At 44.0% G+C, this 25,856-nt stretch overlaps 1 protein-coding gene across 2 annotated transcripts in view; it reads right to left on the bottom strand.

Moving 5' to 3' along the window:
• ZDHHC14 (zDHHC palmitoyltransferase 14) overlaps positions 1-25,856 on the bottom strand; it is a 245,392-nt gene that overhangs the window by 83,733 nt on the left and 135,803 nt on the right. For both annotated transcript variants that reach the window (XM_006197701.3, XM_006197702.4), the window contains exon 2: positions 19,601-19,761. In XM_006197701.3, coding sequence (XP_006197763.2) covers positions 19,601-19,761 — 161 coding nt within the window. The remainder of the gene's footprint in view (positions 1-19,600; positions 19,762-25,856) is intronic.

Raw genomic sequence — 25,856 nt, 5'->3', positions numbered from 1 at the left:
AGACTCTCTGGGCCCGTAATTGCCAAAATGTGCAAATAGTTATTAAAATATTGATGAAAGGAAACCAACAACCATTTATCATCCAGGAAGAGCAGTTGTTAACTGCTTTTATCTCAGGAGAGCTTCATGGGAAGCCTGAAAACCTCTCAATCATCACACTGTTTGTGTGTTTTGAGCTGCAATATTTCTGAAGTATGATTAGAATCAGAAGTGCTCACTTTCCTTTCTCTCTAAGAGCAGGAGTGGAAATCCAGTCTCCAGCGGCCAGGAGCTGGGCAGCTCTCCCCGTAGGCCACATTTCCGGATGTTTTCCCCTCTAGCAAGCTCCTCCCTCTATGTGCATTTGGCCAGGAAAGAGAAGGGGTCTCCAGTAGGGAAGAAAAATCCCCATTCCACACTATTTGAATTCTGCTACATTGTTTTATACTTCCAAAGCTCACTGGGTGATTCTTGCAAAATGCCGCACCAATAATTACTATTTTAGTATTGACTTACCAGAACCACCCGGTGCACGATCGAGTGGAAAAATGGAATCATAAGGACCTGAAATGAGGATCTCAGGTTGCAGAAATAAAACTGAAAACACAGTTCCAAATCTTTCATTGCGTTAGCCTGAAAACAATCTTTCTTTACTGATGTGCTGTTGCCTTCCTTATATTAGAAATTCCTTCTTCCCACAAACTTGCAGTCCATTTTGGCATCGAAGTCATTAAGTTTTGTTTTCCTCTGCAGTTGGTAACGACTGGATGTCAGCCCTCTGGATGGGCTGCTGTTGTCAGTAAATGGCCCACCTGGGGCTGTCTGGGTGATGGATGGTTCTTAGACAGTTTTCCTCTGGCAATGCGAACTAGACGAGGTGGGAAATGAACCACAACCCTGCATTCTTATACACCAGGCATCAGTCAAATGGGGACCCAGGTGATGTGGATGTCACCAAGCTCAGAGTAATTACCAGCCCTCTTCTGGAATGGCAGCCTTGCAGTCAGGGAGAGTTCAGACCTCTGTTGTCCAATATGGTGCCCACCACCACTGTGGCTCTTAAGCACTAAAAATCTGGCTTGTGTCACAGGGATGTGTAAATTACACATTGGATTTGAAAGATTTAGGACAAAAGTGAGAATGTAAAATCTCAATGCTAGATATTGATTATATGTTCAAATGATAATATTGTGAAGAAATGAAATATGATCTAGTATTAAAATTAATCTCACCTGTTTCTTTTCACTACTCATAAAGTGACAACTAGAAAATTTTCAATGATGTGCGTGGATTGCATTTGTAACTTACAGTATATTTCTAATGGACAGAGCTGGTTTAGGCAGTTAAAAACATTCACTGGAGATCAGCGAAAAATCTGTTTATATTTATTTATGAGGGTGGCAATGGGAGAGCAGTTCCTGATACTCTGATACTGATACCTGATACTCTGTCCAGGTCTGCACAGCACTAGGCCTCATGCTGGTTCACTGCCTGCATCTCTTCTCCAGTCTGTCTTCCCTCAGAGCCATCTCTTGTTCACGCCTCTCTCAGCAGAGAGGGAATGAAATTGGGAAGTCTGCGGATGGGAGGTGCCTGCTCACAGGAGAATGACCACAAACCCCTTAAGTGTCTGGATGCTGAAGTTATTTTTAGAGCTCAAGTCACAAATAAGAACACCTGAAGTCCTGCCCCTGGAATAAAAATGTGCTTTTATCTCCTTCTTCACCCCAACCTGATACTGGACACACATCCATCTGTTCAGCTCCACCCAATGTAAAAGCTCTTCAGCCTGACGCTCAGCTTCTGTCCATTTAAATAAAGACCATTATGCACTGGATGACTCTTTGAAAAAAAATCCCAACATGGCAAAAACCAAGTTTCTTTTCTCCCTTCTAAGAATGGCACTTAAGAGCTCTAACAGCCCAGGGTTCTTTCTCCAGCTGACCTCATCGCCATGAGGGCATCTCCCTCTGCAGCTGCGGCAGGCATGAAGCTGTACCAGGCCTCCATTGTATGTGTGGCCTCTCATTTAACTGTTTCGATAACCTGCAGGGCAGGTTCCGAGAAGAGGACCCCAGGCTGGTGGGCGGAGCACTGGGCCTGGATCACAGCCGTGAGTTGGAGGAGTTGGGGTCCAGGCTGCCTCCTCCAGCCCATGGCCTTTCTGCACCACGTGGCCTGCCTTGTGGCACAACACCTCGGCACCCCCCCACCCAGGCCCTGCCTCATCTCCAGTTCTAGCCTCCTTCTCCCCCAACCTTCCCTTTGCGTTACCCCCCCCCCACACACACACCTCTTGCTGGCTTCACCGTCAGAGTCCAAATGCTTCTGCAGCTCACCTGGGCCCACTAATTTTTTTTTAAATTGAAGTATAGTCAGTTTACAATGTTGTGTCAAGTTCTGGTGTACAACATAATGTTCAGTCATACATATACATATATATTCCTTTCATATTCTTTTTCATTATAGTTCACTATAAGACATTGAATATAGTTCCCCGTGCTGTACAGAAGAAACTTTGTATATCTATTGTATATATAATAGTATCTGCAAAGCCCAAACTCTCAGTTTATCCCTCCCCACTCCCTTTCCCCACTAGTAACCATAAGTTTGTTTTCTATGTCTCTTTGTGACTCTATGTGAGTCTCTTTCTGTTTTGTAAATAAGTTCATTTGTGTCTTTTTTTTTTTTTAGATTCCATGTATTAGTGATATCATATGGTGTTTTTCTTTCTCTTTCTGGATACTTCACTTAGAATGATGATCTCCAGGTCCATCCATGTTGCTGCAAATGGCATTCTATTATTCTTTTTTTTTATGGCTGAGTAGTATTACATTGTATAAATATACCACAGTTTCTTTATCCAGTCATCTGTTGATGGACATTTAGGTTGTTTCCATGTCTTGGCTATTGTAAGTAGTGCTGCTATGAACATTGGGGTGCATGTTTCTTTTTGAGTTAGAGCTTCCTCCAGATATATGCCCAGAAGTGGGATTGCTATTTTTAGTTTTTTGAGGAATCTCCATACTGTTTTCCATAATGGCTGCACCAAACTGCACTCCCACCAGCAGTGTAGGAGGGTTCCCTTTTCTCCACACCCTCTCCAGCATTTATCATTTGTGGACTTTTTAATGATGGCCATTCTGACTGGTGTGAGGTGACACCTCATTATAGTTTTGATTTGCATTTCTCGGACAATTAGCAATATCGAGCATTTTTTTCCTATGCCGATTGGCCATTTGTATGTCTTCATTGGAGAACTGCTTGTTTAGGTCTCCTGCCCTCTTTTGGATTGTTTTTGTTGTTTTTGTTGTTGTTGTTATTAAGTTGTATGAGCTGTTTATATATTCTGAAATTAAGCCCTTGTCAGTTGCATCTTTTGCAAATATTTTCTCCCATTCCATAGGTTGTCTTTTTGTTTTGCTCATGGTTTCCTTTGCTGTGCAAAAGCTTATAAGTTTAATTAGATCCCATTTGTATATTTTTGCTTTTATTTCTATTGCTTAGGTAGACTGCCCTAGGAGAACATTGCTAAGATTTATGTGATAAAATGTTTTGCTTGTTTCCTTCTAGGAGGTTTATAGTGTTTTGTCTTATGTTAAGTCTTTAAGACCTGGGCCCACTCTTGGACTGTCTTCACTCAACGGTGGCAGCCTTACCTGCCCACCACCCTCCCCCAAGCCCAGGCCTGCACAAAGTCCCCACCTGCCACCTCCTGCTCAAAGCGCCTGCTCCAATGTTCACCCTACATTCCCTGTCTGATTCCTGGACTGAGGGATCTAAGTTATCTGCTGGGACTCTTCGCCCCTTGCTTTCCTCTGCAAGCTGAGAATCTATTTGACTCTTCTGACAAACTCCTGATATTTCTGTAAATTAGAGTAGAGTTTTTTATTCCTTTCCAACCTTGCTTGACCACCTGGATTCCAGACCCACTCCTGCCTTGTGCTGAGAACTCCATCACCCGGGCACCACCTGAACTAACCCCAGCCCAGAGCAGGGGGTTACAGCGTGGGCTTAGTGGCCAGACAGGGGGTTAAACTGCGGCCCTGCTATTGACTAGTTGAGAGACTTTTGGAAGTTACTCATCCTTTTCATGCCTCAGTTTTTTCAGCTATAATATACATAATAAATGTAATAATGTATGTAATAAATGTAATAAAAATATATAACAAAACTGATATATAATACAAATAATAGTAGCATCTGCCTCCTACGTTGTTGAGAGGATTAAGTTAACATCTGTTGACATAATAAAGCAGCAAATGTGGCACACAGCATGTGCTACAAGTATTAATCCTCATCCTTTCCTGTTTCTGTTTCCTTGCCTGTTGGCATCTGGGTTGGACGGCTGTTATCAGCCACACCACCAACCAAAGTCATTAATGACCACCCCTTCCTCTTATATGACACCCACGCTGGCCAAAGAAATGGAGTTTGGCTTCCTGTATCTCCCTTTTCAGTCACTACTTTCTGAAGCAACGTCGCCCTTCTCCTGTTCTCTGCCCACCCCCATCCCCAAGCCCCACTCCCGGGTCATCTTCCCTGGCAATTCTTATCCTCCTGTCTTTGGAGTTTCAGCTCAGATTTGCTTTCTCCAGACAACTCCCTGTGATTAATCTCCCTTGATTCTCTTCCAGGCTCAGAGTTTCCTGGATCCTCACAAATTCAGTTTACATTAAAGCAGTGGTTTTCAACCCGGGGTGATTCTGCCTCCCAGGGAACATCTGGCTCCGTCAGGGGACAATTTTATTGTCACAACTGGGACAGGGGTTGCTAGTGGCATCTAGTGGGGAGGGGAGGGATGGTGCTGCACATCCTGCAAATCCAGGACAGCCTCCAGCACAGAGAACTCTCTGGCCCCAACCGTCAACAGTGCAAAGATTGTAAACCTTGCATCACAACCGTCTGCCTTTGTTGATGTTCCTCTGCTACAAGCAAACTAACTACAAAAGCCTTCTTGGCCATCTGCAAGCCAAGGAGAGAGGCCTCAGGTTCTACCAAACCTGCCGACACCTTGATCTTGGACTTCTAGCCTTCAGAACTGGGAGAAAATAGATCACTGTTATTTAAAAAAAAAAAAAAGCCGCAGTGTTTTCCTTTGTGTATGCTAGCCTCAAGCTCGATTTCTTTTCATTCTTCCACAGTACTGAAGACAGTGCCCAGTGCTTAAAATAGATTGATTAACTGATAATGATTAATTTTCTAACTAAACAGCTAGTCTGGAATATTTTTCATTAAATGTCTGAAATACGTCATCACAAAATAAAAAATAGCCACATAAATGTTTGTGGTATTCTGCTCTGGTCGTTGAAAGAAGAATGCAGGCATCTCTCTGTAGTCACCCAGCAAAAGTCTGTCCAACCACAGGAGAGGCTGGGGGAGGGGGTCGGACAGCTCCCTGTCAACACCAGCCACAATTACACACATGACCTGTTCGAGATCGGTTTCATTTCTGTGTTCTTTTTTTAGACCTTGACTTTTTTGTTGATATTCATGGGGTTAACATCATATATGACAACAAAACCTTCTCATCTGCATCTAAGAGAAAATGTGTCTTTCTTTTTTCTAGAATGGGAGTGGCAATGAGGAAGGTGCATCAATGCTAAAATGGATGTCGAAGAGTTTAAGGCACAGGTGAACAGCACACTGGGGGACTGCACACCTGGCAACTGTCTCCTGGTCTCTCACGGGTCCTTCTTGAAAAGATGATAACAGGGAAGAAAAGCATCACTTGCATTTCTGGGGGCAGCGTCCAGAACTGGATGGGGGTTTACACAGAGCACAAGGGACTGAGCTCTTAGCTCACTCCTGCCCAAGGTGAGGCGGCTGAGGGAAGGTGGAGGCAGCCATAGACATTCTTGTGTCACTTGTAATAAATCTCTCTGCAGAGTGGTGACCAGCATCACAGTGGAAGACAGAGGGGCAACCCCATCCCAAATGCCCGTGATTCACTTGCTGGGTTGAAAAGCCAAGAATTCCAATCTATTAAAGAGTCCTGCACACACTGTAGGTATAATTTATAATAATAATTAGATAAAAGGTCTGTGACTTGGTAAGAGTGTGTGTTGTCCTTTTAGACGAGGCTCAGCTGACACTCCAAGTTCAGGATGATGGGCCTGAACCCTGGTGAAATTAGACAAACCAAAAACAAACTCATTAAGGATCAGAAGCCACCATTCAAGTGGGCCCCTTCTCTGGGTGCTTTCAAAATTCGAATCAACCGTATGACATAAGCAGTGTTACCAGGATCCAGTCAGGAAGTTCTGGCCTCACTGACACCTGGGATGGTCCAACTTTCACCCTCCCAAACGGACCCATTATCCTGAGTGGGTGCTGAAGATCTACATCTCGTAAAATAATATATGTGCCTGTGTCCTCCTGCTGGAATTTCTGGCTTTGGAGCAGTCCTTGACAACACACACACACACCCACACACACATGAGGAGGATGGCCCCAACAGCCAGACAGCAGCTCCACTGGCTGTAGGGATCAGCAATCCTTTGATAGGAAGTGAAAGGCAAACTTCTCCTTTGGGGAACCAGAAGTAAGATTTTCGACAATCTTCTGCTAGTCTGCAGTACTTTGATGACCCTGGGACACTCTTCCTCGGTCCCTCTCCCCATATCCCACGGGTGAGGTGTGGAAATCTGAGGCAGCTACCCAGTCCTGAGTATCCAGGCAGAGAGGGGTTAGCTCAGCCACAATCTGTGATGCTGGTCCCCAAAGCATAAGCAAGGGATGCTTCCCTTAGGGGAGTCCACACCAGATCTCTCAGTCCCTGGGTATTGTTCTTAAATTTCCCATTTGGATCACTATATTTGTGTCTTAGAAAACAGACCACAGGAAATCGAGCCCCCCACTCCCCAACTAATCCCTTTGAGACCAATGAATCTTGTGGTTGTCCAACTCTCCAGGGATGCTTGATTCTGTCTTCAGATATGCAGAATACATAAAAGGTGAAAGATCTCAAAGGAGAAGTTGCATCTCTAATTCAGTGGGTCTCAAAGTGTGGCCTCCAGACCAGCGTCACCAGCACCTCGTGGGAACTTGTCAGAAATGCAAATCACCGGGCTCCACCTCAGACCTACTGACTGAACCAGTGGCCTAATCAAATAGCTTGGAACTTGACCACATTAATTAACAATAAAATTGAGTCTGTTTAGGCATTTCAGATGATTCCATTGCTTACAACTTCACAATTACATTGATAGAAACAAACAAACAAATGAAATGTATTAAGGGTATAACTGGCCATTATCACAGTGCCTGGGACTCAGTAAGCACTCAATAAACATATGTTGAATGAATGAATGAGTGAATGAAAATGCTCACTCCTTCAAAAACAAAAAGTGAAGTTAAAAATGTTCTCCCCAGCTTTTCTTTCAAATGATCCCAAACAAGATAAACAATCCCAAGAACTCTGAGATTCCAATAACTATTTAGGTCCAATTCTTAGTCCTGTGAATCCATGTTGTCCAGTATAAATGGTAGCCACTAGTCATATGTGTCTACTGAGCACGTGGAATGTGGCCAGTCCAAATTGAGATGGGCTGTAAGTGCAAAATACACGCCAAAAAGACTTCGTACCAAAAAACTCCCCAAATGTAAAATATTTTGTTGATACTTTTTAATATTGAATACATGTCAAATGACAATATTTTGGATATACTGGATTAAAAAATGCACTATTAAAATTATGTTCAATATCTTGAAATAATCTTTAATGAAAAAGAATATGAAAACGAATATACGTATGTATATGTATGACTGGGACATTGTGGGCTGTATGCCAGAAATTGATACAATGTAACTGACTGTACTTCAATAAATTTTAAAAAACAGAAAAAAAATTAATTTCACCTGCTCATTTTCACTTCACTTTCAGGACACTGGAAAATCTGCAATCACACATGTGGTTTGCATTATATTTCTATTGTGTTCAGTATCCCTCCGAGTGTGTTACTTTTAGTTTTTTGAGGGCCATTGGAGATTTTAACCTATTTCTATTCTACTGATTTCTATTGAGTACAAGGAGCAGCCACCCATTCACTCGCTCAAGGACCCTTGGCTTCAAGTTTCCATCCTTGAAGGAAAATGAAGAGATTTTGTAAAGCCCACACTCCAGATTCTGATGGTATGTAACATGGCATTCATCCACTTGGACTTCTGTTTTCTCTTAGAAAGTGTTAATCTACAGTTTCCAAATAAATGGTCTTCACTTCTGTCCACTGACATAAGCCAAATTTTTCCTACAGGAGTCTTGGAAGATACATTTGGATAAATGAAAAATGTGAGGGATTTTGTTTTTCCTTACCAAACATGGTGGCAGGAAGAGCCCTCACTGGAGGACCCCCACCATTCTTCTGGATAGAACCACCTCTTGTCACTCTGTCCTCTTTCATGTACCTTCTAGCCTCTGAGTGCCAATGCCTACCGTAGACTTCGGACAACACCAAAGATACTAGTCTACTCGTGTTCTTAGACAATGAGTCTTAGCTTCAGAACTTATCTACAAGAAACACAAAATAACAGTTGATCTATCTCCTACAACTTAGATTTGAGTTTTCTAGGACACAGGAGGGAAGGGAGATATATCCCTTCCAACAAAACTGGCTGTAAATCCCTACATGGCAGCATTACGTTCCAAAGAAGAAGGGAGAAAGTTCACTTGGAAAGCAATAATGAGTTGGTTGGATTATAACAGAGTTTCAGAGGGTGATTATTGCAGCACAAGTTTCTTTGATATCACAGACCCCAAAGATGACATGGCAACAAGGTTCGATGTTTACAGAGTGTGTGAGCACTTAAACGACCCAGGGGCATCTGTGATGGGTAAGGCGTATGCAGAGACACTAGAGAATGAGTTGTTTGGCAAGTGGCTCTCAGTTGGATGCCTAGCTGAAACTCCAGCCGCAAAGCAGGCAAATGTTTGTTATGAAGCATGTGGATGACTCCCTGGGCTGTTAAAAAAAAAACAAAAACCAAAACTCTTCCCAAGAAAACGTCAAGGAAGACCTATTGCTTCTTTGACCACAGCACTTGTTTCCTAAATCATCTCTCCTGCTCAGCGTGGCGGGTAATCCTTTCCTGGACCTGCACCTGCTCAGCCTCTCCTGTCTCCTCCCAGCTGAGCCCCGTCACGCCTCCTCGCCCTGGTGCATTTCCTCTCTCCTCTCGGAGTCCTTTGTTTCCTTTTGACTCCTGAGCTGCCTTTCATGCTACTCTACCCTTGTAATGAGAAAATGCCTCCCACTTTCCAGCACAAAGAGCCTGCCCACTCTTCTGATTAACCTCCTCCAGGGGATTTCAATTCTGAAAAGCCTCCCTCCTTCTCCGCCCAGCGCCCACACCGGTGTGGCCGGAGCCCTGCTCCAGGGCCTATTTTGCCCAACACGCCCTGCCGATTCTTGGACGAAGTGCCTGCTCTTTGACTCCCCTCTAAAACCTCCTGACTGGCTGACTCATTCCCTCACCCGAAAGAGCCATTGTTTTACCATCTGCTTTATCTCCCAAGCACACCAGTTACAGTAATGATGACAGGAATATTCCAGTGAGTCATTTCAATATCTCACATATTTTGTAGCAACTACAGTTCACCTGTTGAACTTACAGGGGGTGCATGTAGCTTTGCACTCTAAAATTATTAACAGAAGACGCCATTCCTTTGGTTTAAGTGGTTGAATAGGCTTAATGACCTTCTAAGGTATTTAGGTTCCCAGATTTTCGCCATCAAGCAAAGGAGGAAGAAGGGTTTACTTCTAGAACCACAGAATGGTAACATTGGGGTGGATCCTTGCACTTACTGGGCCTATTTTACATGCATTAAAATCAAGGTCCGGAGAAGTTAAAACACCTCTCAAGGTTATACTGTGAGTGGAAGAGTTGAGATACAGGCTCAGTCAACACAGCGACAGAGCTGGTGCTCAGAGCCAAATACTTTACTCATAAAAACGTAGATGGACTTAGAAATCTGCAAAGTACTCTCTGAAGAGAAAGTATTATTAATAACTCATTGTTATTAATGAGTAATAATAATAGATGAGATGCCACTTACTCAGAGACACTGCAGGGAGGTTACCGCACTGAATGCTCAAAGTAACTGAAGTTGTAGTTAGCCCAACTCCCGAAAATATGACAGTCCTGAGAGCTTAAGAGGAGAGGAAGGTCACAGGTTCGGGTGCCGGTCACAGGGTGGGACGTGGAAAGGGGTCAGGGCTGTGATTCTCAGCTTGCACGCGAATCACCTGCAGTCTTGTTTAAAAGACAGACTCTGATTCAGTGGGTGTGCTGGGGGCTGAGGTCCTGCAGGTTTACTAAGCGCACAGGAGAAGCTGGTGTTGATCTTCCGTGGACCTCACTTTTGCATTGCAGGGATTTAAGGATTCAGCTTCACAAGTCAAAGGAGAGGTATAGTTCCTGGACGTGATGTCAGGACCCCAGGGCTGGAGTCCTGGGTCTGTATCGGCCTGGCTCTGTGTGAGCATGGGCGGATTTGTACCTGTCTCTCTCTCAGCCTCAGTTTACTCATCTGTAAACTAAGGGAGTTGTCCAGGATGAGCTCCAGGATTGCTGAGGTCCCTTTAAGCTGGAATGTCCGATGACTCAGAGTGTTGCAGTGAACCAGCCTATCTGCAGTCAGGGAGGTGCCTTCAGAAAGTTCTTTGATTAGATGCATGAGATCTGTGCATCAGCAGTTTTCTTAGTGCCCCTGGCCGGGTGAGGGCGGGCCTCTAATTCCCATTAACATGCTTCAGACCCTCGCTCTTTCCTTCCGCCATATCCTTGCACCACGTGGTCCCAATTTTTCCATCCCTTTTATGCCACTTGATCCTTTACTTCCCCTCCTTATAGCATCTGGCTTCCTCTGTTCCCTTGAAGTTGACCTTTCCCTCACCCTGGCTCTTTCATCATCCTTCCTCCTTTCGTGGCCTTGAGTATGAGAAATCATTACAATTACAGTACTTTTTTTTTTTTAAACAAAGCATGTCAACATTGCTCTATGTCATCACTTTGCTGATTTAATACAAACTCTTCAGAGACTGTGACATTGTGCAGTGAGAGAGAGGAAGAGACAGGGCTATTTCCCCTAATCTGAGATGAAGTGATACCATTGCTTTTAGGGAGGAGTTCAGAAGTTCTATAGAAGAGATTCCAATCTGTACTTACATACATACAGATCAGTCAAATCTTCAACTGGATTAAGAGACACCCAGTAGATTCAGGACCGGCAATACAGAAGTCACTAGAACACCTGTGTGGATTTAGGAATTTAGATTCCTAGGCTCCGTGCAGTGGGAACACGAGAGAGTAACCTCAGCAAGTTAAACAGCCCCCGGTGTCTCAATTTCTCTTCCTATAGAAGAAGAAAATACTGCTTGCCAGCTGCAAAGGTATCTGGAAGACTGAGAAGATAATTCTGTAAAGGGCGTCCACCAGAAGAGAGGATGATAATTCTCCTCTCCAACCATCACACAGGAAAATATCCTAACTTCATAAGCGAGTAAATACGTTTGCATCAGAAACTGGCCTCAGTCCCAACACACAGTACCCTCCCGCAAGTTCGGATTTCTACAGGAAGAAGAAATATCACAGGCTTCAGTGGACACCCTGGATGAAACACACCCAACCTTCCAGGTCCTTCAGGAAAACAGCCTCCAGCCCCTTCCTTCCCTCAAAACCAGGCCTTCAGAACCTTGTGGTATTTCCTCAAATACCATAATTCTGAATTGTTACATCTGGTTTCCAGCTCTCCAGCTGGGATTTTTTTTAAAAAAAGAGACAATTAGGAATTCTGACATTCTAAGCAGCCACCCTGCTTTTCTGTGGGGGCCTCACTGCCTACCCTCCCCTGGCATCAGTACACACTGGATGATTCTGGCATTTTCCCCTAAACAAGGAATCTACTTTCTTTTTTATTCCTAGGGTGTCATTTTCTTCAAAAGCCTCTTTCTCTTCTAGAAGGTATTTCACAAATCGTGGGACACCCTGCCCCTACTTCCCTTAACTCTTTCACAAGCATCATGGAACATCTAGACATCAGCAAGGCAGCACCAGGACGGGTGCCAGGTTGTCTGGAGTTTCCCTCCAGTTCTTCTGCTGCACCACCCACTTGGGCCCAGGATTTGAGAATCAGGCCTGTGAGCCACAGAGTGCTGGCACGCTTCTCTATTTCTGAGCCCTGGACACGAAGGAAAGACACAGCCAATGGGGCAGGGGCGTTGCGAGGCTGGATGATGCTGACAATCTGGGGGGAGAGAGAATATAACTTATGGGCAAAGGGAAGTGCCACCTGCTCCAGGGGTCCAGGGCAACAAGATGGCGAGCGGTACCAGGCGGTGGTTAAGAGCACGGGGTGTCATGGCAGAATACCTGCATTTGACTCCCAGCTCTGGCCAGATGACCTTTGGCAAATCAGTTTCCTTTCTGAGCTCTGGCTATCTCATAGATAAATAAGAACTTTCATAGTGTCTAAACATCACGGAGTGGCTGTTGTGAGTATTAAACGAGATGACACATGGAAAGAGGTTGGTGCCTGGCACAAGAGAAGTACTCAATGGAAATAGCTATTAATACTTTTCTACCTTTTCGTCATGGACTAATAAAACAATTACCTTACAGGAAAAGCACAGAGAGTATTTTATTTCAGCGGACACAGGCACATGCTTAAGCTGGTGCATGAAAGAGAAAGTCCAAAAGCTGATGAAGTGGCATCATCATAACTCTGGAAAGAACAGGGCAGAGAGCAGGCAGCAGGGGAGAGAGATGCCAAAGACGGGAAGGAATCCCACAGAGGCGGCTGCAGTTCAATTCTGGACAGAGTTCTTGACCTAGAAGGATGTTTGTGAGATGCTGAAATGACCCCACTGCAAATAAAAATTACACAAAGGATAAATTGTGGTAATTTTGGAGGTGAGTAGGGAGATGCAAATAAGAAACAGAGAAACGATCAGAAAATGTCACCTTCTGAAAAGAAAAGCAGCAAAAACCAATCAAATTAACCATCTCTGATGCCTGCCTGTTTTTTTCTCTTGCATATTCAAGTGTGGCTCTCTAGTAGACAGCACGGAAAGTGACGGCAAAGTGTATGGAAGAGGTAATCACAGATCAGTCACAGCCAATAGACTAATCATAAGACAAAATATAAATGAAATCATCAATTTTAAAGCAAATTTATAGTTACTATTACCAGTATAAATAACTAACACAAAAAAGAAGCCAATAATGACGTAGAAAAATTCACACAGTGAAAAATTGAATCACCAGGAAAATTTATCTTAGTGGAAATGATTGTACTGTAAGAAAATTCATAATGGCAACTTTCATAATATAAAAAAATCAATTAAAAAATCTTAGTTACTAACTTTTATGCAGAAAAGAAATCACTTGAATCAAAATAATTTTAGTAAAATAAAAACGGAAATGGGAAAAATTGGAAATAGTATAGCTTTACAATAGGGAGAATTGATTAAGGTTTTAAATTGGCTTAAGAGTGTTCTCAGAACAAAAATCCATCAGTGTTATTAAAATTCCAATTGAAATGTTTCTAATCAAACACAGAATTAATATGTCTTTGGGGGAAAAAACTAGCAAGTCAAGTTGGTGGTGAAAACATCCTGTCTGCACAGAACTCTCCCTGGTGTAGAGCTGAGCTGCTGACAAGGCCAGTGCCTCCCCAGGGGCAAGAAGTACCATGCCAACATGCTGGATGGCTTCTCTAGAAGACACATTGTCCAAGGACTACTTTAGGAAGTCATGAAAGATAAACTCTAGTCTTAGAAATGGTGATTGGTTCTGTGTACTACAAGAAAAATTCTTGGATGATAAGAATTTGACCAAAAGAGTGTGGAAGAGAGAGAGAAAGAAGAGGAAAGGAGGAGGGAGAAAAGGAGGGGAAGGAGGGGGAGGGACTGAAGGAAGGGAAAAGGGGGAGGGAAAGAGACAGAGGGAGACTGTGCAGAGAGAGAAGGGAGGCACCCAGGCGAGTACTGTCTGGCAAAGCGATATTCCAGCTGGCCAGTGAAAGTTCAGAGTGGAGGCAATAATTCTTCAGATTCTGCCACAGCACAGGTGAATTTTTTAAAGGTCACTCAGCTTCCTTTGAAATGATTCCACCCTCACCAAGCAGCCATTGGATCACTAGTTTGGTGTCAGGGTTACCCTGACACCAGGAAAGAGTTTCCTAAACAACTAGTCTTGCTTTCGGAGCCCAACAAGCTAAGTTCACATTTCAGTTCAGGGTTGACTTTCCTGTCTTGGCATCCTCAGGACTGTCGAGGAGATGCGGAGAGAGAACGCATCTGGAACAGAAGGTGGGAGGGGGACCTGCCACTTTCCCCTGTTTTATTCCCCAGAAAGCTCTACCCCTAACTGAAGTGAAATGTTTGGAGCCCGTGAATGCAGTATCATAGTTTTTTTTCTCAGCCCAAATCAGTTGCTTCGTATCTGATCGTTCCTGAGTGAACTGAAAAAATTGAGTTTTCAAAACCATAAAGTTTCCAAGCAGGGCCCCAGGGACCCCAGTGAGACATCCCTGGACCCCTGCTGCCATTCTTCTTGTGTTTTTAGCTGCAATATGAGTTACTGGGAAAGTTCTTTCAGAAAAAAAGGAGTGTAAGGCGTTTTCAGAGACTTGTAACAGACTCTGAGACACACATTCTCCTCCTTACTGCCCACTCCTCTCCAGATATCTGAAGATGGAGAAGCTGTTCAGATCTTTGGCAAATCTTCAATCAATTACTCAGAAGTCTGGTTTCAAGTGTCTATTGTGGGCATCTATCCGTAGAGAAATACAATGGATAATTGGAATTAATAACTCTAATAATAGAAAGTTTCCAAATCTAATTTTTCACTTGTTTCCTTTTTTAGAGAGCACAAAATAAATGTGCTAAGATTTCATTGAAACATAATCTTATTTTCCACAGCCAAGTAATATACGAGAGGACTCATAAAACATTATACCAGCTCTGCCATTTATTTCTATCACAAAATAGGTCGCTTTTTATGAGACTCTATGTTTATAGAAGGTAAAGAGAAACTGAGTAAGAAAAGAGGAGAACTGTTCTAAAAAAAATTCTACCATTTACTGAGCTAACCCTGACAAGAACCTCACGGGCTACGGGGTCATTATTCCCATTTTAAAGTCAAGAACGTGGCAGGATGAGTTTTAGAAAGTGTACGACTGGCCGAGAGTCACACAACTAGAGCGTGGGTGAGCTTTCTTCCTTCTCTCCCATCTTCCTCCTCTCTCCTCTGTTCCTTTTTATTTTTGACAGCTTTATTGTGGTATAAATGACATACCATAACAGTCACCCAATGTAACTGCACAATGCAATGATTTTTAGTAAATTTATGAGATGATGAAACCATCACCAGAATCCAGTTTTAGATCATTCTCATCACCCCCACAAGATCTCTCATGTCCATATGCAGTCAGTCCTCAGTGCTACCCCCAGCCCAGGCAACTCCTGATCTGCACTCTGGCTCTAAAAATTTTCCCTTGCTGGACATTTTATATAAATGGAACCACACAATATATATAGTCTTCTGATCTGGCTCCTTTCACTCAGCATAGTGTTTGTAAGGTTTACCCATGTTGTAGCCTGTGTCAACACTTTACTCTTTCTTACCACTTAATTGTATTCCACTGTGCAGATTTACACATCCTGTTCATCAGTTCACCCACCCATGGACATTGAGGTAGTTTCCAGTTTTTGGCTACTAGATATAATGCACATACAAAGACATCTGTTTTCATTTCTCTTGAATATATACCTAGGAGTAGAATTAGTGGGTCATGTGGTAACTTTAACCTCTTGGGGAATTTTGAGAAAGTGTTTTCCAAAGTGGCTGCACCATTTTACAATCCCACCTGCAATGCATGAGGGTTCCAGTTTCTCCATATCCTTACCAACATTGTCAGTCCTTTTGGCTGGAGCCATTTTAGTGGGTGTCAAGTGGTAGTTCATTATGGCTTTGATTTGCATTTCCCTAGCAACTAATGATGAGTATCTTTTCATGTGCTTATTGGCCATTCATGTATCTTCTTTGGGAAAACATTCACTTTTTTACCCATTTTTAGTTGGGTTCTTTGTCTTATTATTGCATTGTAAGAGATCTTAATATGTTCTAGAGACAAGTACGAGATATTTTTATCAGATGTAAGTTTGCAAATATTTTATCCCAGTCTGTGGCTTATCTTTTCATTTTCTTAATGATGTCTTTTGAAGCACATAAGTGTTTAATTTGATGACATTCACTTTATCATCTTTTTCTTTTATAGATCGTACTTTTGGTATCATATCTAAAAATTATTTTCCTGACACAAGGTCATGAAAATTTTCTCTATGTTCCCTCCAAAAATTTTATCATTTTAGCTCTTATATTTAGGTCCATGATCCATTTGGAATCACATTTCGTGTATGGTGTGAGGTAAGGATTCAAATTCATCTTTCTAATATGGACAATCAGTTTCTTTACTTGCTGTGTGTTTTTTCAGATTTTTAGTTTCTTCTTGAGCCTTTTTTTTTTTTTTTGGTAATTGTGGCTTTCTAAGAATTTGTCCCTTCATCTAAGTTGTCTAATTTGTAGCATAAAGTTAAAATCCTTTTAATTTCTTCAGGGTTGATGGTGATGGCCCTGCTTTCATTAATGATCTTGGTAATTTGTATCTTCTCTCTTTTTCTCTTCCTTTTTTGGGAGTGGGGTGGTCAGGGGAGTATAGTTAAAGGTTTGTCAATGTTGTTGATCTTCTCAAAAAACTAACTTTTGAGCTCACTGATTTTCTTTGTTGTTTTCTGTGTTCTATTCCATTGATTTCCCACTCTCATCTTTAATACTTCCTTACTACTATTTGCCTTGAGTTTAATTTGCTCTTCTTTTTCTAGTTTCTTAAGGTGAAAGTTTCAGTTTCTGGTTTTTTCATGCTCCACTCCAAATCAAGTCAGCCCCTCAGATAGGGAAGCTGCTGGTTTTCAGGGCTTATCCTGTCCACGTAGAACTTCCTGACCTTTGGACTGCAGGTAGGAGGTTAGAGTAGCCCCAGGAGAGAATGCCCCAGACTCCAGCTGTTCTTACCCAGAGTTCACCAGTTTTTCATGAATAACCACTCCTCAATCCAGTCAAATTCCAGAGCCAAGAAATGATTGTTTCTGACTATTTTGTCTAGTTTTATCGTTGCCTTTTGGGAGAAGGGTGTGCTGGGCTACTCATTCCTGTCATCTGAAAGCCCTGTCTCTAAAGCCCCCTTTCTCTCTTCACAGGAAACAAAATTTGGCTTCATCCTGAGACAGGCTAGGACCTGGGACCCCTGCTGCAATGCTTGCCGTGGGACAAACATGCCCTGGAGCAACAGAATACAAAGGAACTATAAGGGACTAAAATCACTGTATGCGAGCACAGTCGGGACCAGCCATAAACAACAAGATAGAAAAAGACCAAAAACCCAACTGCCATTTCTGAAGTGTCAGGAGCAAAAGCAGGGCTCCTGCACACAGCACCACCAAGGGAGCGAGCAGACTACCTGAGCCACCCCTCGGCCTGACTCCTGGACCCACCCCTATCCTCACCCCTACCCAGGGAGTGAGCAAGGGAACCTGTTACTTGTTTTCTCTCCCTCCCGCTGCAGCACGAGTCCCAATAAAGCCTTGCCCAAATTTCACGTCTGGCCTCTTATTCATTTTCACTGCTTAAGGAGACCAGGAGCCCTGGCCAGTAACAATCCTTTGCCACATCTAGTTCTCTCACAGAATCTGTGTCCCTGGGTTGGGGGAGGGGCATGGAGGTAGAGCTGTTTTTTAAAAAATGCTTATGTTGAAAAATACTGCTCTGAGGTTATCAGCTAAAGCAAACAAAAACCCAAAACAAAACAAAAAAAATTGCACTTTAGTGAACCATTCAACTTTCTCAATATTAATAATGGAAACACTATGCCTCTTAGAATCTGCATTTATAATAGGGAATCCCAGTGGCACTCTTTATTATCCACTTTGTAAGAAAGGCAAAAGCAAACAAACAAACAAAAACCTATCCTGATCTTGCTGATTCTGCAGATGCTTCTTGCACTAACGGGGAGGTGGGGCTAGAATATAGGATCCCAGCGGGAAAGTGCTTAATGGCCAGCGTGGGGAGCTGGGCTCTCTGCACACTGCTTTAGTAGAGGCGTTTCCAGCTGTGTGCTCATGTGATGTGGGCAGAGACTCTGCAGTTCCTACAGGTCCAGATCTGTCCCTGGAAGGAAACTGGGCCTGATTGCTCTCTCTCCCTGACAACATGGCAACCCATAAAGTACATAGGCTGAGACCCAGGAGACCCCTTTTCTTCCATTTAACCTCTTTGCGGCTTTGTTTTCTTACTTGTAAAGTGGGTGTAATAATAAAGTCTTCCTGACAACCTTGCTGGGATGTGTTCAAATTCAGTGATAGTCATAGATCACCTTGACAGATTATTAATGAGCTATAAATGCAAGGCTTTAAATTATGAAATAATGTCCAATTTTCAAATCTTAATATGTGATGGCTAAGAAAGAAATTGTCTCCCCACTGCTGATTCTTCCTTCCCTTTCTGCCTGACCTCAGGACACAAGAAGGCTGCGGCCCAGCAGACAATCCACATACCCTCCCATTATCGTCTCCTTTATGGCTTCCCTCCCAGGTAACAGGGTTGGAGAATGGAGGAAGATGCTCAGAGAAGGACCCAGCTGGACTTCAGTGCTTGGGGAGGTAGACAGAGCAGAGGCTGCCATCAAGACCTGCACTTACAGCTCTTTATACTGTGGAAAGTGAGGGTCTTTCAGCTGAGCGGGCTGGGAAGAGAAGCCCATGGGAGTAGGAGGAACACAGGGAGAGAACTACCTCTGTCCAGAGATTCTTCATGCCTAAACTTTATGTTCACACTGAGTCATCATAGCCCCCTGCCATGCTTCTCAAATTATCACTGTTTCACAGCAAAGCTACCCACTCACAAAGGCAAACTTTCAAGAGCAAGAGAAAGCTCTCTTTTTAATGAAAAAAAGCACTTTAAGGGTTTGTTGTGTGAGGGATTAGGATTTAATATTTTTAAAATGGATTGCTGTAAACTTTTTATCCAAGGATTTCTAATAGCTATGGAAAAATAAAACCATTCATCTCAATATATGTAAGAAACCTACATATTTTGGTTATTTCTTAATAAAGGAAGTGCTGGATCCCAGGCTGGAGAAATAAGACAGCAGTCTAAGATGTAAACTTTCCAGGTTATATTAGGCAAAGTAGAGCTAAGCCACAAGGGTAGTAAGAGGGGATGAAGAGCAGCTGCCCAGAACTACAGTTGTCACAACAGAGGCTCAGAGCAGACTCGGACACTTGGGTTCCCAAGAGTCCAGTGGTGGTGGCCTGCTGGATGGCACTGCTAGCCCACCTCCAGCACACCAGCCCCTCGGCCTTACCTCCGACCACTTTCCATCCCACCTCCTACTCAGGTCATCCTGCCGGCCAAGTAAGCGCAGATTTCCGGGACTCCTCCCCGGGGGCTCGTCACTGTCCAGCGCCCTGCCCCTCCTGCACCAGCACCTCAGCCTGTCCTCCCGCCCTGTGGCTGAGCATGGGTGCGAAGTGACCAAGGGCTAAGGGCAGACCTTCAGGGTTACCTATTTGCCTTTCCAGGTCAGCGGCTTCGTCGGGCGTGGCTCTTGGAAGGACTCCCGGGTCACTGAAGCTGGTGCGAAGCAGGGTCCCCATCACGAAGAAGAACAGAATGCCACCGACCACGGGGATGGCAGGGGTGATTTTCACTGCTAGATACGGGCAGCTGCCAACAGGTTGGGAAGGCAGGAGGGGAGGGGAGAAAGAAAGGAAACACAATGTCAGTCATCAACAGTAAGCAGTCTGTATTTTCCAAGAAACTAAAGGCTTTTTTGGAGAAGCAAAATTGATTTCCATTAAAAATTCATCTCTACTAAGCATTTACATTTGAGGAGGTCTGCAATTCTCTCCTGTGGACAATTTAACCCTCCCTTCTCGGCTACAATAATCCAGGCCCTCTGCTTCCACCGTGCAACTCAGGAAAGACACTGGCAGAAAAATGAAAGTAATCCTGCTTGTACAATCAATGTAAGATGCACAGAGTTTGCACCCCTTGTGCTATAAACACAGTTCATGAATTAAGTGATTCTCCACCCATCCCTGGAATTGCATAACATAGGAAGACACTGGCTTTAAACTGTCTTCATTAGACCTGGCCTTTCCTCCCTGGGTCAGACAACTCAGGGCACAAAACACAGAGAACCACAAGTCATCCACAAAAGGCAAGAAACCAGGGGGAGGTTATAGCTCATTGGCAGAGTGCATGCTTAGCATGCACAAGGTCCTGGGTTCAATCCCCAGCACCTCCAGTTAAAAAAAGAAAAAAAGAAAGAAAGAAAGAAAGAAAAGAATAGAAATTTAAATTTTTTTTCTAAGGCAAGAAAAAATGTTTTCAATATTTTGGCTAGCCCAAAGAGGATAATGAGCTACTAAATAAACTTGCAGGCCAGTTTCCCAAGACGATGAAAAGGGTTTTGGCAGCTGGAATATAATAATCTCATGCTCTTCCAGAAGGCATTTGAGCTCCCAACAGATGAACATGGCCGAACTCAGTTCTGTGAATCCCCTCCCTTCACTGTTGTGAACCGACATGCAGCAGGGGCTGCACTGAGTCACGGAAAGTAGCGCTTGGAACAGACTAAAGTCTATGCCGGCTGGACCTGGGGATCCAGGAACCAGAGCAGCTTTAAGCACCACACCCTGACCCACCATCACTGCCCCTTGACTCCGCAGAGGTGGTGAGAGGCAGAGTGAAAACTAGCTCGGTGCCTGGATCTGAGTGAAGGATGGGACCTGCAATGACCACGATCTATTGTCTATTGTGGTCTATTGTCACCACATTCAGTAACACCATGGGCATCGAGGACTACAACACAGAATCACGGAATGTAACATCCAGAGTGAAAGTGCCTGCTAGATGGCCTGCCTCATCAGGCAGCGCTCTTCCAGATACTTGAGGCAGAACAACGAGAGGGAGCTGAAGAAGAAAGGGTTGGAAAGCTCTGTGCAAGAGGGGAGCAGGGGGCTGAGTCCTGGGCATGTTGGGGACCAGCACCCCATTCCTCTTGGGTGCTTGCAGGGAGGTGGTAAAGTCTCTGATGGGATAGCAAGGGAAGGCTGGCAAGCATCCAGGTCTCAAGGACCACAGGCCATGATCCCCTTTCCTGAGGCCAGCATCAGGTGTGTGAGAGCATCTTGTCTTCAAGAGGCTGGTGACTCAGATCTATGGGACATGGTTACCATGAACTAAAGAACAAGGGCCTGTCCTGAATTCCCTGCTTTAAAGAAATCCAGAGACTTTCCAGTAACTTTAGGAAGGTGGAGGAAAAACCCTAAACATGACGAAGTAAGATTTCCTGCCGGGCAGGTAGACTGTGGTCTTCAAGACAATCACTGGATTTAGACAGACAAAAATATATGACATTTCTAACTTCTGTTTCATATTTCTCACACCAACTTCCCTGCAGAAACAGAGCAGAACAAACAACTAAAAACAACCCCACGTCCCACTTGGGCTGGATTGCCAGTTGTGACTTTTATTCACAGGATTCTTGGGAAACCATAAAAAACTGTTCATGGTCATTCCTGCATCAGTGTGACCCCGCCCAGACTCCCAGACACTTCAAAGCCTTTTTCAATATCCTCACAGATTCTCACAGGAAAGTGATTTCGGCGAAGAGAACAAGAAAACATTAGATAACTTGCTGTGGAAAAAAGGAATACAAGCGTGTCTAAGTTGAAGAAATCCCCGTTGTGAAAGCATTCACTTTAATTATGGAAAGGGCTCTTTTAGTCCAACGGATTTTGTTGTGTAAAAAAGAAATCATTGCTTTTCCTGGAGTGTTTTCAGACAAATGCTAACATAGTTAGCATCTCTTCTGTGTGCTTCCAGTTTTTGTAAAAAATTTGATTTTATGATTTGAGGTACTGGAAAGCTTCAAAATAGTTTCCTGCAATAGAGATCTACTAGTCATGACAATTAGAAAGAAAAATTTTAAAGATGGTGCCGCTCGGGGCGCCTCCCTCTTACGTGGGCCTTATAGCCTAACACAGAACTTGCATTTCAACTTGACACACAGGGAAAAGAATAGTCTTGTCAGGAAATGACCATCTTCCCTTTAGAGATTCAATATAAAGTGACAATCAAAATCCCATTTAATACCTCATTGAAATGTTCATACGGGGATGTGTCCCAGCTCTAGGACAGGGTGCAGTGCCCTGGGTCACAGAAACAGATACCTTTCAAGACATGTTTGGACCATGACTTGGAGCCTCTATGAATAGCTGATGTTAAGTATCAATTGCCACAAGTCTACTGATTAAAGCTCCAGCTGTGATTTCAATCTGAAGTTAATATCAAGGAACTCAAACTCCAGAAGAGCATTAAAAAGCATTTGTGTCATAAAATATGACATTATCTTTGTTATTCTTGTTGTCATATAAAAAGCAACCTTAAATTGTATGAAGCCTTGCAAACGTGCTGGGGTACCACAACCAGAAATAAACACAGTCCATCCTGAAGGCATAAAATTGATCCTGATACTAATAAATTTCAATTTTTTGTATATTAGCCTTAACATATTTTTTTAAGTCTAAAATCGACCTCTTTTTTCTTTTTAACAAAATGTTTAGGGAAATGATCAATTGTGCAGAAGAGAATTTTCCCAGAATTTAAATTCAGAATTCAACAGAAGAATGCCTGCTTGAATAAAGGCAGAGGATAAAACAGGCCAACTTTCTCCCACTTTCTCATTATTAATCAGTTTGAGTAAGAAACAATTGGTACAGCTATCAAGCAGCAGCACGAGTCACAGCTGGACGATGCGCCCTGGACTGACCAGTCGGTAGGATGTCATCCACCTCGGGGCATTAAGGATGGAATTTATTTAGCTCCATTTGGTTTCTCCAAGGATGGCTATTTCAGTGCTGTCGGAACCCTCCCGTGCAGGTAATTTTGTAGATCTGAGGATAAGGTGTATTTGTTTTTCCCTTTTGGGTCTGAAATGTACCTTGGCTGACCTCAAAGCTCAAAGCTGTAAAGGTTTGCCTTCCCACAGCAAACTGTCGTTAATGAGTAAGCCATATCCTCAATGGTTTCTTGTCCCAGGTGCGCTGTATGTGGGGCTGTGATCTTTAAGAGCTGCTCACTTCTCCAGGCTGATGGCTCTGAAGACCTCCCATTGCCTCCACCCGCCTCTCCCCACCTCCCACCGATATCCGCTGCCCTTGCTAATACTGGATATTCAAAATTAGAGACCAATGTCTTTAACCTAAGTTTTCTGTCCCCCAGCACATTCTCACTGCAGAGAAAATACACTGTGGTTTAAGTTGTTTGCACTTGAGTGTCGATTAATTTATTCAGACCTCAGCCAGGAAAGGAGGAAGAGGAAGAATCTAGTCAGCAGGTAAACGCCTACCACCTGCCTGCGTTCCTCTAACTGTAAAACTGGTTGTTGGCTGTGGAGGGATTTCACATGGATCTGAAACATTTTCGTTTTCCTTTTGAACCTGCTTCTGCCTCTCAGGCGGATCCTGACTTTTCTGTTCATGAGATGAAGGTAGCAGGAAGTCCTGCAGTCACTTTTGGTAGCAAAGAGTCTCATTAAGTAATTAAAAATGTGACAATCCCATTATTAGTGGAAATTTCTACCTTCGTTTTGTGCTAAACCTCATCCACCTCCTCCAAGTGCAGTTTCTGGCTCCTCTTTTTGGACGAGGTGGGTAGGGAGAGGGGATGCGAGGCACTGATTTGAAGAGCCCTGTGACAAGGCGGCTTTGGGCGCTCTGGGTCAACCAGATGTCTAAACCCATCCCTCCGGTGTCTGAGACCTTCAGAAGCCTCTGTGGGATTCCAAGTGCACTGCCACATGGGTACCCATTGTCCTCCTTCCCTCTTCTTGAGTAGAAAGAAGGCAACCTTCCACTTGCCCTAAGGCCCATCCTTCCATGTTGCTGTGCCCCCCATACCCTTCCTCGCAGGAACCTCAGGAGAACTGCACTGAATTCCTCCGCTCTCTGCTTCTTCCCTGGGGGACAGCAAAACAGCCGTCTCCACTCTCTGCCTGCCACAGGCCCCTCTCAGCCTGCCCTAACCAGGCTGCCAGCTCTCCAACACACGTCTCTGCTCAGAAGCCTGCAGTGACTCCCTTTCTCCTGCCAAATTAATTTCAAGCTCCTTTTCTGGCAACCATAGCCCCTCAAACCCAGTCTCCAGTCCTTTCTTCTCATCCCCGGTCACACTCCTCCTTTTACACATACAGGGACAGCTACCCTGACCTCCAGCCTTCCCAGACGGGTGCCTGTGACCCAGCTGTGGTGTCTGGAATGCCCGCATGCCCCATCTCAGCTTGTTACAGTCACCCAGCTTTCAAGTTCCCATAAAGACCTGGTGAAAAGATTTTCTTGGCTCCCCACCAAGCAGAAGTGCTGGCTTCTTTTCCTGAACCTCCTTAATATTGTTGTTTGCCCCTCTCGATGGTCCTTGTGGCTGTTAGGGGACCTGCCTCGTGAACCTCCCTGGACTGGAGGTCTCGGAGGGTGAGACCGGGCTCTGGTCAGCATGCGTCCTTCGCAGCCCCTGGCACGAGGCCTCGCACATGGCAGGTATTTGATAACATTTGTTGGATAACTGAATGAAGAGGATCAATTCACTGAATTTTACAGTAACACAGAAAAGAGGAGGAAAGTCAAATCAGCCATACTGTCAACATCAACAGTGTACCTTGTGTCTAGAAATTGCTTCTCTATCTTCTAAGCTTGCTAAGTCCTGTAACTTCCTTCGAACAGGTGCTAAGGATCTGCCTTGTCCAGGAGGCCTCTCCCACTGCGAAGAGGAAGGATTGCACACACTGAGCTGAGTGTCTGCAACACACTCTAAAGTCCTAGCAGATGAACCACTGTAAGTTGGCACAACTTTGTGCAATACCAGGTGCTCTGTGACAGTCCCCCTTCCTACCAGCCCCTGTATGACAGAGGACAGTGAGTTTCTCTTTGAAGTTTTGGACATTGCTCTTTATAAATGCACCAGAATTCAGGCCCCCAAGCAAACAATGAGATCAGTGCTGCAAAGACACCCTCAAACTGCTGCTCAGAAAAAGCCGAGAGTATCTAGGGTCCTGCTGGTAAAGACAAGACCTGCCCAGGATGGCGATCACCAGACTTGGCACATGGCAGCAGGCGAGACTGATGGGAAATCTCAGCTCACCCACAGCAGCTGGCAAGACCTAATAGCTGGAGGACTGGGAGCGGCAAAGAAAATCCTTAGTTTGTGCTCAGACAACTTGAAAATGGCTCCTTCACATTTCTGAGCAACTGCGGATGGGCTCTCCCGTTCTGAGTGCCATCTGTGATGAGGAAGACTCCTTCCCCTGAGGGCCTGGATTTGATACAAGATGACGATGCAGCTGCCAAAGATATAAACACCAAATGGAGTCCTCTTTCTGTCTGGAAAAAATTGTGACCTACATACAACCCAGGGCCACATGGGTAAAGGCTATGAGCATCTCAGTCTTCATAAAGCTCAATGGGAAAGTGACAGGAGGGGGAAGAAAAGAATCTAAAAGTACGCATTTTCATAACATAAAAGAAATGCGCTAACTTAGCACCAGATGAAACAAATGCTATTTTGATGAAAAGCCTTTACCATGTTCCTCCTCCGATCATATACATCAGTGAGTTGTTTGCCTGTGGATATGATTAAATATCTACTACAAACTGTCAACTCATTGTATATTAGAGTTAAAGAAAGGTCCTTTCAGGTAATCACTAGAAAATGTAGCATTGCCAAAAGATTAGAGGGAATTTTTTTCAGTTCTAACAGCA

Source organism: Vicugna pacos, chromosome 8, assembly GCF_048564905.1.
Source record: "Vicugna pacos chromosome 8, VicPac4, whole genome shotgun sequence".
NCBI lineage: Eukaryota > Metazoa > Chordata > Mammalia > Artiodactyla > Camelidae > Vicugna > Vicugna pacos.
This window is presented reverse-complemented; position numbering and strand designations above follow the sequence as displayed.